We start from the raw sequence: 14,214 nt of genomic DNA, 5'->3' as shown, positions 1-14,214 counted from the left end.
ATCTGTAATTTTAAAAAATGTCACCACGTAGTTTGAAATCTATGACATTTTAAAAAAAGGCATAATTTGACAAATTTTTGAACTTTTTCATCAAAAACGCGCGCAAATTGTTCAATTTAACGTGCTCGTATGACGTGATTTTAAGTCAAAATTGTTTGAAAGTTGGTAAAATTACTAGAAAAGGTTGAAAAAACAAAAATCAAGCAAAAAAAAAATGATGTTGCGCTACGTGCGCACGCGCGCGTAAAAAATTGCGCACGCGTCTGAATTTTTGAAATGCTCAAAATGACATGAATCGCGTAGAAAGTTGATTAGAAATTGATTTTTCGCATTTTGAAATTTTAAACGCGCGTGCGCGCGTAACTTTCTGTGAAACATGCCATTTTTAATACATAGAAAGTTTGCGCATGGTATGACTTAAATTTTCACAAAGTTTCAATACAAAATGACTTTTGGTTTTTAATCTATGATCAATCATTGAAATTCATAAAATCGATCGTAACTTGCGCTGCGCGACTCGAAATTCATAAAACAAAGTTTCTTGCACATTTACAGCTACAGGTCAATCTTATGACAAAGTTATACAATCTATTGTTGGCCAGAATTAGAGATATGCGTGCAACAAAATTCGTGGAAAGAAAGAAGAATATAGAAAAACTAGATTTGAACTCGTCACTTTGACGAGTTCGGGTTATCCGCGCAAACGCAACATGCACATACTTTAAACTATATGAACTTCGACAATTATTATGCCATCCTATGACATGAATTAAGAATGTTTACAGTGCTGAATTGTACCTATTTTGTAGCATACAGCATATTACAGTATTTACAGAATACACTGTATGTTATATACAGTGCAGCATAGACGAAATTTCGAGACCCATCTTTTAAATCCAATTATTAACAAGATGACGTCATCAAATTGACATATAAAGATAACAATTTTTGAAGATAATTATCTAAATAATTACATTAATACAAATTTGAAGAATTTTGAGCACGTAAAAGTGAGATGCGCTCTCGTTTAAATGCAATGAACTTTTACGCAAGAGATGAAAATATGACTTTTTGAATTCAACTGGCCATATGATGACGTCACAACATCTGTTTGGCAAAATATTCACATGAATTTGTATCTACAATCCAATAGCTTCCAGAAAACGTTTTAATCATGATTATCACTTTTTATTCTGACGAGTTATAACAGATTGAAATTTACTGTAAAGATGAAAATAGGTGACCCACGTTATTTACATTTTTAGACATGATGACGTCATAAAAATTAAAATATTTTTAACTCATGCGAAAGATAGTTGATTGACCTAGACAGTATTAAAATATATGAGGAAATGGAATACGTATAAGCGAGATGCGCTCTATTTAATGTAATGAGCAATAACGAAACAGTCAAAAATCCAATATTTTACATTCGTGTGGCCATACGATGACGTCATAACATCCGAGGGGTAAAGATTCTGCATGAATTCATATCTACAACATATCTGCTTCTATATTAAATTAAAAAAATTGGGGGTAACGGTTGATCCTGAGGAGCTATAATAGATTCAAAATAGGCATAATTTTGACAAAATTTTGTCACTTTTGCAACTAAAGCGCGCGCAAATGGTCTAAATCAACGTGTTCGTATGACGTCATTTTAATTGGAAATTATGTCAATCTTTTTTAAAATGACTAGGAAAGGCTGTAAAATCATAATTCAAGAGAAAAACACATGATTTTCATGCTCCGTGCGCACCTTACGCGTAATTTTTTTCGCGCGCGTGGGAATTTTTGACATGCTCAAAATGTCATGATCAGCGTAGAAAGTTGATTAGAAATTAATTTTCCGCATTTTGAAATTTTAAATGCGCGTGCGCGCGTAACTTCTTGTGAAACATGCCATTTTTAATCCATAGAAAGTTTGCGCTTGATATGACTTAAATTTTCAGTAAGTGTCAATAAAAAATGACTTTTGGTTTATAATCTATGATCAATCATTGAAATTCGTAAAATTGCGCGTAACTTACGCTGCGCGACTCTAACGTCATATGACGAAGTTTCCTGCACATCTACAGCTACCGGTCAATCTTATGACAAAGTTATACAAAGTTATGTCTACAAAAATTTGAGATATAGCTGCAACAAAAATCCGGGAAAGAAAGAAGAATAAAGATGAACTAGATTTGAACTCGTCACTTTGACGAGTTCTGGTTATCCGCGCAAACGCAACATGCACATACGTTTATTTTATATGAACGCCGACAATTATTATGCCATCATATGACATGAAATAAATATGTTTACAGTGCTGAATTGTACCTATTTTGTAGCATACAGCATATTACAGAATTTACAGAATACACTGTATATGTTATATACAGTGTAGCATAGACGAAATTACGAGACCCATCTTTTAAATCCAATTATTAACACGATGACGTCATCAAATTGACATATAAAGATAACTATTTCAGAAGATAATTATCTAAATAATTACATTAATACAAATTTGAAGAATTTTGGGCACGTAAAAGTGAGATGCGCTCTCGTTTAAACGCAATGAACTTTTACCCAAAGATGCAAATATGACTTTTTGAATTCAACTGGTCATATGATGACGTCATGACATCAGATATACAAAATTTGAATATGAATTTATATCTACAATTCAACAAACTTCTATAATAAGTTTTAATCAAGAGCGTCACTTTTTATTCTGACGAGTTATAACAGATTGAAATTTACTGTAAAGATGAAAATAGGTGACCCACGTTATTTACATTTTTAGACATGATGACGTCATAAAAATTAAAATATTTTTAACTCATGCGAAAGATAGCTGATTGACCTAGACAGTATTAAAATATATGACGAAATGGAATACGTATAAGCGAGATGCGCTCTATTTAATGTAATGAGCAATAACGAAACAGTCAAAAATCCAATATTTTACATTCGTGTGGCCATACGATGACGTCATAACATCCGAGGGGTAAAGATTCTGCATGAATTCATATCTACAACATATCTGCTTACATATTAAATTTAAAAAATTGGGGGTAACGGTTGATCCTGAGGAGCTATAATAGATTCAAAATAGGCATAATTTTGACAAAATTTTGTCACTTTTGCAACTAAAGCGCGTGCAAATGGTCTAAATCAACGTGTTCGTATGACGTCATTTTAATTTGAAATGATGTCAATCTTTTTTAAAATAACTAGGAAAGACTGTAAAATTATAATTCAAGAGAAAAACACATGATTTTTATGCTCCGTGCGCACCTTACGCGTAATTTTTTTCGCGCGCGTGGGAATTTTTGACATGCTCAAAATGTCATGATCAGTGTAGAAAGTTGATTAGAAATTAATTTTGCGCATTTTTAATTTTTAAATGCGCGTGCGCGCGTAACTTCTTGTGAAACATGTCATTTTTAATCCATAGAAAGTTTGCCCTTAATTTAACTTAAATTTTCACCAAGTGTCAATATAAAATTACTTTTGGTTTATAATCTATGACCAATCATTGCAATTCATAAAATCGCGCGTAACTTACGCTGCGCGACTCTAAAGTCATATAACGAAGTTTCTTGCACATCTACAGCTACAGGTCAATCTTATGACAAAGTTATACAATCTTATGTTGACAAGGATGAGAGATATGCGACGCACAAAAATCCGGGAAAGAAAGAAGAATAAAGATGAAGAAAAAAGATATTTACAATAACAAGGGTTATCCGCAACTTACTAGTTGCGGATAACCAACTAGACATGAAACTCGTCACTTTGACGAGTTAGTTATCCGCACGACAAACGCCACGTGCACGTCATACGTTAGAATTTTGCACCCAGAAAAAGATTATGGCATTATGACCTGATCTGAAGAATATGATATGTTGTTAGTGCTGAATTCTGTCAATTTTGTGTCATATAGTATATACAGTATAAACAGTATAATCTGTATACATATTACATACAGTGTAGAATAGGTGAAATTACGGGACCCGCCATTTATTCCATTTTTTAACATGGCGACGGTATCAAAATGAAACACTAAAATACCAATTTCGGAAGGATATTATCTCAGCAACAACATATTAGCGTGTAGAAGAAATTTGGATACGTAAAATATAGATGCGCGCTCTTTTAAATGTGATGAACTATGACGCAAAATATGAAAATACGACTTTTTTTATTCAACTGGCCATATGATGACGTCACTACATCTGATTGACAAAATGTTCACATGAATTCGTATCTACAATCCAATAGCTTCCAGAAAACGTTTTAATCGTGATTATCACATTTTATTCTTACGAGCTATAACAGATTAAAATTTACTGTAAAGATAAAATTAATGACCCACGTAATTTAAAGTTTTAGGCATGATGACGTTATAAAAATTAAAATATTTTTAACTCATGCGAAAGATAGTTGATTGACCTAAATAATATTAAAATCTCGGAGAAAATGGAAGACGGATAAGCGTGATGCGCTCCATTGAATGTGATGAGCAATAACGAAAGAGACAAAAATCCTATTTTTTACATTTGTGTGGCCATACGATGACGTCACAACATCCATAAGGAAAAAATTCTGCATGAATTCATATCTACATCATATCTGCTTACATATTAAGTTAAAAAACTCGGGGGTAACGGTTGATCCTGAGGAGCTATAATAGATTCAAAATAGGCATAATTTTGACAATATTTTGTAACTTTTGCAACTAAAACGCATGCAAATGGTCTAAATCAACGTGTACGTATGACGTCATTTTAATTTGAAATGATGTCAATCTTTTTAAAAATGACTAGGAAAGGCTGGAAAATCACAATTTAATAGAAAAAAACATGATTTTCATGCTGCGTGCGCACTGCACGCGTAAAATTGTTCGCGCGCGCGGGAAATTTTGACATGCGCAAAATGTCATGAATGGCGTAAAAAGTTGATTAGAAATTAATTTTGCGCATTTTAAAATTTTAAATGCGCGTGCGCGCGTAACTTCTTGTAAAACACGCCATTTTTAGTTAACTAAAAGTTTGCCCTTGATATGACTTAAATTTTCATAAAGGGTAAAAAAAAAATTACGCTTGGTTTTTAAGCTATGATCAATCATTAAAAATCATAAAATCGCGCGTAAGTCACGTTGCGCAACTCTGACGTCATTCAAAAATAGGAGGTGCACAACTTCACGTAAATGCCCATATGTTGACAAAGTTATGAAATGTTATGTTTACAAGTTTTTGAGATACGTGAGACACAAAAATGAGGGAGAAAGAAATAAGAAAAAAAAAAAGTAACAGGACGATTACAAGGAGTTATCCGCTACTATGCGGATAACTAATAATACAGAAAAAAAATAATGATCCACTACAATCACAAGGAGTTATCCGCTACTAAGCGGATAACTAACTAGATTTGAACTCGTCACTACGGACGAGTTAGGTTATCCGCAGCGCAAAAGCCACGCGCACGACATAAGTTAGAATATTGCGCACAGAAAAACGATTATGCCATTGAAAAAGTGTTAGTGTGCCCTGTATTTTGCTTCACGTCTGAGTATATACGGTATACACAATATACTGTATACGTACTACATACAGTGCAGAATAGGTGAAAATAAGTTACCAAAGTTATTGACGCTTTTGAACATGATGACGTCATCACAATTTTAAAAATGGTAAATCATGTAAAAGATAATTGATTGACCTAGACAATATTACAAAATTGAGGAAAATGGAATATGGATAAGTAGAGATGCGCTCTATTAAATGTGATGAGCTATGACGAAAGAGACAAAAATCCTATATTTGATATTGGAGTGGCCATACGATGACGTCACAATGTCCGGTTAGCCAAATGGATGCATGATTCTACATCTACAACTCATCTACTTTCAGAATATGTAAAAAAAAATAAAATTGACCATGTAGTTTATAATCTATGACTGTTTAAAAAAAGGTATAATTTTGACAAATTTTTGAAATTGTTTATCAAAAACGCGCGCAAATTGTTCAATTCTACGTGCTCGTATGACGTGATTTTAAGTCGAAATTGTTTGAAAGTTGGTAAAATTACTAGAAAAGGCTGAAAAAACAAAAATCAAGCAAAAAAAACATGTTTTTGCCCTACGTGCGCACGCGCGCGTAAAAATATTGCGCACGCGTGGGAATTTTTGAAATGCTCAAAATGACATGAAACGCGTAGAAAGTTGATTAGAAATGGATTTTTCGCAATTTGAAATTTTAAACGCGCGTGCGCGCGTAACTTTCTGCGCAACCTCCCATTTTTAATCCATAGAAAGTTTGCGCTTGATATGACTTAAATTTTCACCAAGTTTCAATACAAAATGACTTTTGGTTTTTAATCTATGATCAATCATTGAAATTCATAAAATCGTGCGTAACTTACGCTGCGCAACTCCGAAATCGTCGAAAAGCTTGGCTGCACATCTACAGCTATAGGTCAATCTTATGACAAAGTTATACAATCTTATGTAGGCCAGAATTAGAGATATGCGTGCAACAAAATTCGTGGAAAGAAAGAAGAACATAGAAAAAAAAAAAAAAAAAAAAAAAAAAAAAGATCCTGACAATAACAAGGGGTTATCCGCCAAGTGCGGATAACCAAAAAAAAAAAAAGATATTTACAATCACAAGGGTTATCCGCAACTTTATAAGTTGCGGATAACCAAAAAAAAAAAAAGAAAAAAAAAAAAAAAAAAAAAGATCCTGACAATAACAAGGGGTTATCCGCCAAGTGCGGATAACCAAAAAGATCCTGACAATAACAAGGGGTTATCCGCCAAGTGCGGATAACCAAAAATTACAATCACAAGGGTTATCCGCAACTTCTAAGTTGCGGATAACCAAAAAAAAAAAGAAAAAAAAAAAAAAAAAAAAGATCCTGACAATAACAAGGGGTTATCCGCCAAGTGCGGATAACCAATGATGGTTATAATGAGGTAATTACTAAGTTGTGTGAACATTTCAAACCCAAAAAAAATACAGCATTAGCAGTCTATTTGTTCAGAGAAATGAAGCAGAATAATGCGTGGTTCCCACTAGAGACGCAACACAACGACGTAAAGCAACGTAAGGGATTTAACCAATCAAAAGCGATGAATTATTTGAACTGTCGCATGTCATTGGTCAACTCGCTTGCATTGCGTCTACGTCCCTGCGTTGCGTCCTAGTGGGAACCAAGCTTAAGGGAGAGTCAGTGCATGGATTAAAGCCCGGCGCACACTAGAGCTATCGGCTGACACGCGCACGAGTAACATAATATAATAAAATACATTGCGGAGCACGGGTAGTAGTTAAAAAGTATTGACTGATAATATTGACCTTTCAAGTCCTGTACTGACAAAGCATCCCAATTATTTTTCGGCCAATTTGGACTCACTTAAACAAACCAAATTTGTGTTTTTTATGTAACATTAGAGTTGAGGGATGGAGAAGAGGATGGGTACAAAGAGGAACAATTTTTAAATATATTCTTTATCCACTTAGTAAAAAAATATTTCTTTTCATATTTTATAGGCCTATAAATAATATACCACTAAATACAGTAAAACATTTGCGATTTAATACTTTGTTAAAACTGTCATGGTCGATTGAAATAGTAAACAATACATCACTATGATGTTTATATTTATTACCTCCGCCAAGGAGGTTATGTTTTCACCCCTGTATGTTTGCGTGTGTTTGTGTGTATCTGTGAACAGCCTGGAGGCCACAGTTTTTATCCGATTCTCACCAAATTTGGCCACAATGATCTATGCCTCATCATATAATTGTGGTTAAATTTTGAAGGGTCAGGGTCAAAGATCAAGGTCCACAAAAAAAAAAAATAATAATAAAAAAAAAAACTTCAGTGGGACTTGAACCAGCGATCTGAACTGTGAGAGGATGTATACATAACCATTACACCAAACTCTCATCCACAACTTTGTAGTGTGCAGTTAGCCTATTTACACTTAGACCTAATACAAAAAAAAAAAAAATATATATATTTTCCGGGGACATTTTATGTAGGGGAATTTTACAGTAGGCGGAGGTTTGTACTCTCGGAATACCCTCTAGTTGTAATTATTAATAATACAAATGTTGAGAAGCAACTTTCAATAATAAAGATTATTTGTATATTGTGCGTTTATATATCTAGGGCCTACCCACACTCACAGTAATAAGTTTATTTGTACATGTGTTTATGTATTTAATAGTAGGGCCTACCCACACTCACAGTAATAAGTTTATTTGTACATGTGTTTATGTATCTAATAGTAGGGCCTACCCACACTCACAGTAATAAGTTTATTTGTACATGTGTTTATGTATCTAATAGTAGGGCCTACCCACACTCACAGTAATAAGTTTATTTGTACATGTGTTTATGTATCTAATAGTAGGGCCTACCCACACTCACAGTAATAAGTTTATTTGTACATGTGTTTATGTATCTAATAGTATGACATTTTATATAATAGTTAGAATTCCCTTTTACCAAAATTGGATGGAAAACAAAAATATATTTACCTGAAAAAACTGTAATTTAAAGAAAAAATAGTCAAATTGACTGGAAATCAATGGGTTTTTGGTTGAATTTTACTTTTTATTTTGTCTTTTTATAAGTGAAAACATTATTTTGTTTAGGTTTTTTTTCTACGGAAGTAATTAACTTTATCAAAACTAAGATGGCCTATTCAAAGTCTTTTCTTATTAATCTTTCATGTTTTTATTGGGATCTTCAATGTTTATGAGTGCGATTTGTAAAATAATTGTTATGAGATAAAAATATAATTTTAATTTCACAGAATTCAATTATTTATTTTGTTTATGTAACATCTAAGTAGATTCTTGTCTTTTGATTGAAATTAAATGAAAGGTACATTTGATTCAGTTTAAAATGTATCTTTATTTGTTTTTTTATAACACTTAAAGGTATTAAACATTTATTGAAACATTTATTATTTTAGTACAGTACATTTACAGTAGAATCTTTGTTTTACATACCCTGATTTACGTTCCCTGGATTTTATGTACACATAAAATGACCGATGACGTCATCATTTTTAGTATTTTATTACATAAATAGTATGCTATTTTCGTACATTGAGGGCGACTGTTTTTAATGAAAGAAAATACAAGAACTTTGATTTTTTATTTATAATACTTTATTTAAACACTGCACAGCCTGCATATTCTGTTCTAGTTAGGCCTCACAGCTAGGCCTCACATCTATAGCTAGGCCCTAGATTAGTCTAGGCCTAGCTGTAAGTAAAGTAGGCAAACACGACAGACTTTTTAACTACGATCTATGTATTTGGAGGATAAATGTAAGGTCAACCTGGATTTTATGAATCCCATGTTTTACGTATCTTTCTGTCCCATATACAGAAATAGTAAACTGCTATTGTAAAGTCCTCTAGCCTATGGATTATTATTTCTTTACGTACAATTCTCCTTTTTAGTCTGAATCAACATGTAATAAAAACAAGAATAATAATTATTATGTATTAATATTTCATACAGTACAATATAAATAATATAACACTCTATAATACACTATAGCACTGGTACCTTGGGAGAAAAAAAAATTACAATTTCAAGTATTTCAATCAATTTGTAAGTATGAACTTTTTGAAGAAAATGCTTTTATTGCTCTATTTGCATGTAATATAGAACATAATAATTACATAATATATTACATAATCACAATGTAGGCCTATTATAACCACTGAATAATTTGACAACTGTTAGTAAAAGCCAATGAAAATCATTCATTAACTGTAATATGAACAAGTTCCCAAATACAGTATTCAACAAGGTCAAATATTTCAGATTCAAGATAATACGACACTGTTCATCATTTTTGCCATTTTCTCTTCATTGCGTAAGATTTTTGACTTAACAGCGCCTATCAGCTCAAGCTGATCTGCAATAGACTGGTCTAGTTCTGACAATTGTGCATATAATGGTTCTAACTCGCCCTCTGTTACACTAAAATTAAAAAGATTAAACAACAATTATGAATAATTAGGTTTCAAGATGAGTTCACTCAATGCAACATGCACTGATGACAATAAACTATTTGCTAGAAATTGAGTGTAAGCTATACTGTGACTTTTTTTTAAAGTTTATTGTTAAATGGCCATCTATTAAAATCAGAATTCTAAAAGTATACAATACACCTTTTTCATGAAATGGAAGACATCTTCGATCAATGACAAACAATGCCATGCAACGAAGCGAAAACAACAGAAATAACATAGTGTTTTAAGCTTATTTTCGGAGGACAAGTTACTTAAAAATTCGTAACTCCTCAACTGACATTCCTATGGACAACATTTTTACTGTAAAATAGGATAACTGTAAAAAGATTAGCCTACATAACTGTGTGATTGTGATGGCTTAAAATCCATAAAAAAAACACCACAGTAATTTTTTTTCTTATAGATCGATCCATTCAAAAGTTTCGATTTTTTAGTTAACATGGTGTCCTGAAATCTCCTGAGAATGCTATGTTATTTCTGTTAGGCTTTGTTGCAAGGCATCGTTTGTCATCGATTGAATATGTCTTCCGTTTTGTGAAAAAGGCATATAACACATGTTGAATGTTTATGAGTTGAAGGAAATATTCTCTCCATTCAATACAAACATTCATTATTTGTTTTACAACACACCTATTTTTCTAAAATTTAATTCAATTCAATTCATTTTCCAGAAAACATAATTAACACGAAAAAAAAAAACAAGTATACATGATGGATAGCAATAAAAAAAAAACAGGAAACAATTCTGGCGGATTGTCAAAAAGCAATAAAAATATCGTTATAAACAGACTGGTAGACAATCTGGTTATAAAATTATATTAAACAGAAAAAAATTTAATTTCATTGTATAGGAACAGGTCCATAATATGTACCGGAATCTCATCCCACATCTGTGGAAAATGAAATAAAGACAGAGTGGAATAAAGCATTCGTACAAGACTTCTTGTGTCTGAAAAGTTTCTCACTTCTATGTTTTAATCAATTTATTTATCATTGACGAAGTCTAAGCCTGGAAGCTACTGTAGGCCATTCAAAAAGGCACTGCTGCAACTTTGGATAAGGAGTAAAATAGAAAACAACAATGCGCACTACAGATTGATTTTCGAACTAAATATATCAGCATGACAAGAATTCTCAAAATATATTAAAAAGCTGCTTGTGCATTAGAACCCAGCATCATCATACCGATGCGCAATTAACTAATCAAATTGCAAGAATACAATCAGGTGTTTCAAATAGCATAGAATAATTTCCAACCATAATATTGTCATCAATAAATGAATGAAAAAAAGGGAATGAAAAAAAGGGAATGTAAATTTGGGAGTAACTCAAGCATGGAAAATCAAATGAAAAATATCAATAAAAACACTTTTCACATTTTAAAGATGAACAAAATTATCGCAAAAGACTGATGATATAGGATTTATTTTTACAAACAAATTACAAATTGTGACCTTAAAATAGACAACCAAAAAATGTAGATAATGCATCTTATAATTTGGTGATAATTTTTAATAGTAAAGTTTAATTAGTTTTAACATTGTAAACTTATCTTTCTCACTTTACTTACTTTTGCTCTCGTTTTATTGCTAAGGAATGTTCTTTATTTTCTCTCTTCCATTTATCCAGTTCTTTTTGCATACTATCCATATCTTCTTGCAAATAATCCATAGTTTTTCCAAGCGGATTAGCACTACGTGTTAGTGTTTGAATAAACCCTCGCAATTTTTCAACTTCTCGTTGGACCATCTGGTGTTCCTTTTTACGTGCTGCATCAAGTACAATTGGTTTATCCTGGAAAATTCAAACAGAGATTACCTAATTATACAATTACTGAATATTGACTGATTGACTCGACAAGGATCACTGCAGATTTTACAACAATGTTATTATACACTGGTCACATTAAAAATGTCTATTGTTTTTTTAAAGGAATATTACTGATTTTGAATGAAGATTGTTTAATATAAATACAAACTTTTGCAACTTTAATAATAATCCTACTTCGACAGCTATGAAGCAGAACGATTACCATAAAAAAGCCCTTTTTTTAAATAGTGATGCTACAGGATTTTTTGTAATGTTATACTGTATAAGATTAGAATTTTACTGATTTTTAACGATAATGAAAACTACTGGTATTAAAAATAGTAATTCTAACATTGATTATTCTTTTGATTTACATACATTTTGGTGAATTTCCAACCACAAGAAAAAAAGTTTAAAAAGGGACATATATTAAAGACAATATCCCTAGCCTACAATTTTAGACGTTTTGTAAAATTAATGCATTACTTAAATTACTTAAAATAGAACAATAAACCAGTCTTAAATGTACGTTTTATGGTAAATTATGATAAAAAGAGAGAAGCAATGCACTACCTAAGTAGCTCACATCGAATGTCCTCTCGTGGATGGTCTTTAGGCCTAGCCTAACGAGCATCGTACGCTAGCGTAGCCTGACATTGTCTAGTTGCTCCATTAATTGTAAGTTACGATTTTTCTATTTGTTTTAGCCTTCATGATTGATCGAAAGTGGGTGAATAGCAGAAGAAAAATGAAAATATCAATTCGCACGCAATACAAGCAGTATTTATAACGGGCCGCTTAAATTAATAGAATCAACTTATATTTCATATTTTTACCGCAATAGGCTCATATAATATTTAAAATACAGTTTGTGACCTTAAAATTAGATAACAAAAATGAAAACTCAATCTTTTAGAAAACATTTAATCTAAATTATATCTTTCTGAATTAGTGATGTTCCAAATTTCAGAAATTCCAATTATTTTTAATTGATCTTTTGAAGTACTGTATCTTTGTACAAAAATCTCTTTTCATCAAAATTGTGGTTAATTAAAAATTGATCCACATGCCTCAATGAATTAAGATCTCTTCTAATTGTATTAGTTTAATTGTTTGAAAAAAAGCACAAAGCAGTTAGATTTTCTTAGATTAATATTAGTTCAAATATATAAAAAATATAGTTTACTCTGACGGATGATTCTCAGTGGAGACATATTATTCTGGGTATATATGGGTATGTTTTTCAACTTACCCTCAACAGATTATGGGATATAGCGCGAATTTTCCATCTTTTTAGCGTAGTGGGGTCTGTAAATAATTAATTGGCAATTACTCAAATGTTTCATGTAAATTTATAACTTACATCTTTTTTTTTATCATTCTTTTCCAACTCTGTCTTTGTTTCCATTATCTTCTTGACCAGTGATCCATGCTGACCATCATCTTCCACTTCATTAGGTCCAACCTAACAAGTCATAGAATTATAACTTAACCATGGAATTATAAAAATATACTGTACTTCCATGTCTATCATGCAAACTAATTCACAAAGGACCAGTAATATGTCCTTATAAGAGTCCAAATGAACTCAGTCATTTAAAGGTGTAAAGCCAAATCATAATTCTTGACAACTTGTGTAGTCTACAGAGTCAATTTGTTACTTTCTTGGATCCGAAAGGAGGAAGCAACCAACAGGGTGAATACAGTATTGAAATTTGTGTATTTTTACCAGACAGAACTATCCCAGTATTGGATTGCATGATGCAGGAAAAAGCAACGAATGAGGTTTTATTCCTTGCGTTTATTCACAAAGCCTATAGGATTCCTATACAACTAGAAAATGTTACTACTCAATGTTAATCATTTATGACTCTTTCACAATGATGAGAGTTTACACATGCCTGAGCTAGGCAATGAGAAAGGGGTAATAGACCTTCACCTTCATCACCTTCATAGGAAATTTAAATATGAAATTGCTGCACAAATCTATAATAGATTCAGTATTTGCTAATAAAAACCTTCTAAAAATATTACAAATTACTGTATGTATAAAAAGTGACAAACCTAATATAAAGAAAAGTGAATATAATCAAATTTACCTGTTGATTATCTTGGGTAAGTGGCTGTGATTCTTCCACAAGAAAGGTATCATCATCATCATCTTCTGAATTGGCACCATTGTCAACAATTACATTGTTTACTTGCTTTCCACTACCAATCCTGAAAAGAAAGCTCTCACTTCAATTAAATGTAAATATTGATGTTTCCCAAAGACACCTAAACACCCATGTTTTTCCTAATGTGTGGAAACGTGCAGCTATTACGCCTATTCTAAGACCTCTAAAGCC

The 14,214-nt window shown here is 32.0% G+C and overlaps 2 protein-coding genes across 5 annotated transcripts in view; one reads left to right on the top strand and one right to left on the bottom strand.

Moving 5' to 3' along the window:
* LOC144845837 (uncharacterized) overlaps window positions 1-14,214 on the top strand; it is a 339,583-nt gene that overhangs the window by 167,394 nt on the left and 157,975 nt on the right. The gene's annotated exons all lie outside the window — the stretch shown is intronic.
* Window positions 8,958-14,214, bottom strand: part of LOC144845636 (TRAF3-interacting protein 1-like) — a 46,694-nt gene continuing 41,437 nt past the window's right edge. Inside the window, exons 11-14 of one of the 4 annotated variants that reach the window (XM_078703084.1) lie at window positions 13,966-14,086; window positions 13,230-13,331; window positions 11,628-11,851; window positions 8,958-10,004 (exon numbers count right to left, since the gene is read on the bottom strand). In XM_078703084.1, the coding sequence (XP_078559210.1) occupies window positions 9,848-10,004; window positions 11,628-11,851; window positions 13,230-13,331; window positions 13,966-14,086 (604 nt within the window). In that variant the 3' untranslated portion in view covers window positions 8,958-9,847. The remainder of the gene's footprint in view (window positions 10,005-11,627; window positions 11,852-13,229; window positions 13,332-13,965; window positions 14,087-14,214) is intronic. The other 3 variants (XM_078703087.1, XM_078703074.1, XM_078703080.1) reach the window with 3 other exon arrangements.

The sequence above is a fragment of the Antedon bifida genome, chromosome 1 (genome assembly GCF_963402885.1).
Source record: "Antedon bifida chromosome 1, ecAntBifi1.1, whole genome shotgun sequence".
Taxonomy (NCBI): Eukaryota; Metazoa; Echinodermata; class Crinoidea; order Comatulida; family Antedonidae; genus Antedon; species Antedon bifida.
The sequence above is the reverse complement of the archived record's forward strand: the minus strand, read 5'-3'. Positions and strand labels throughout refer to the sequence as shown.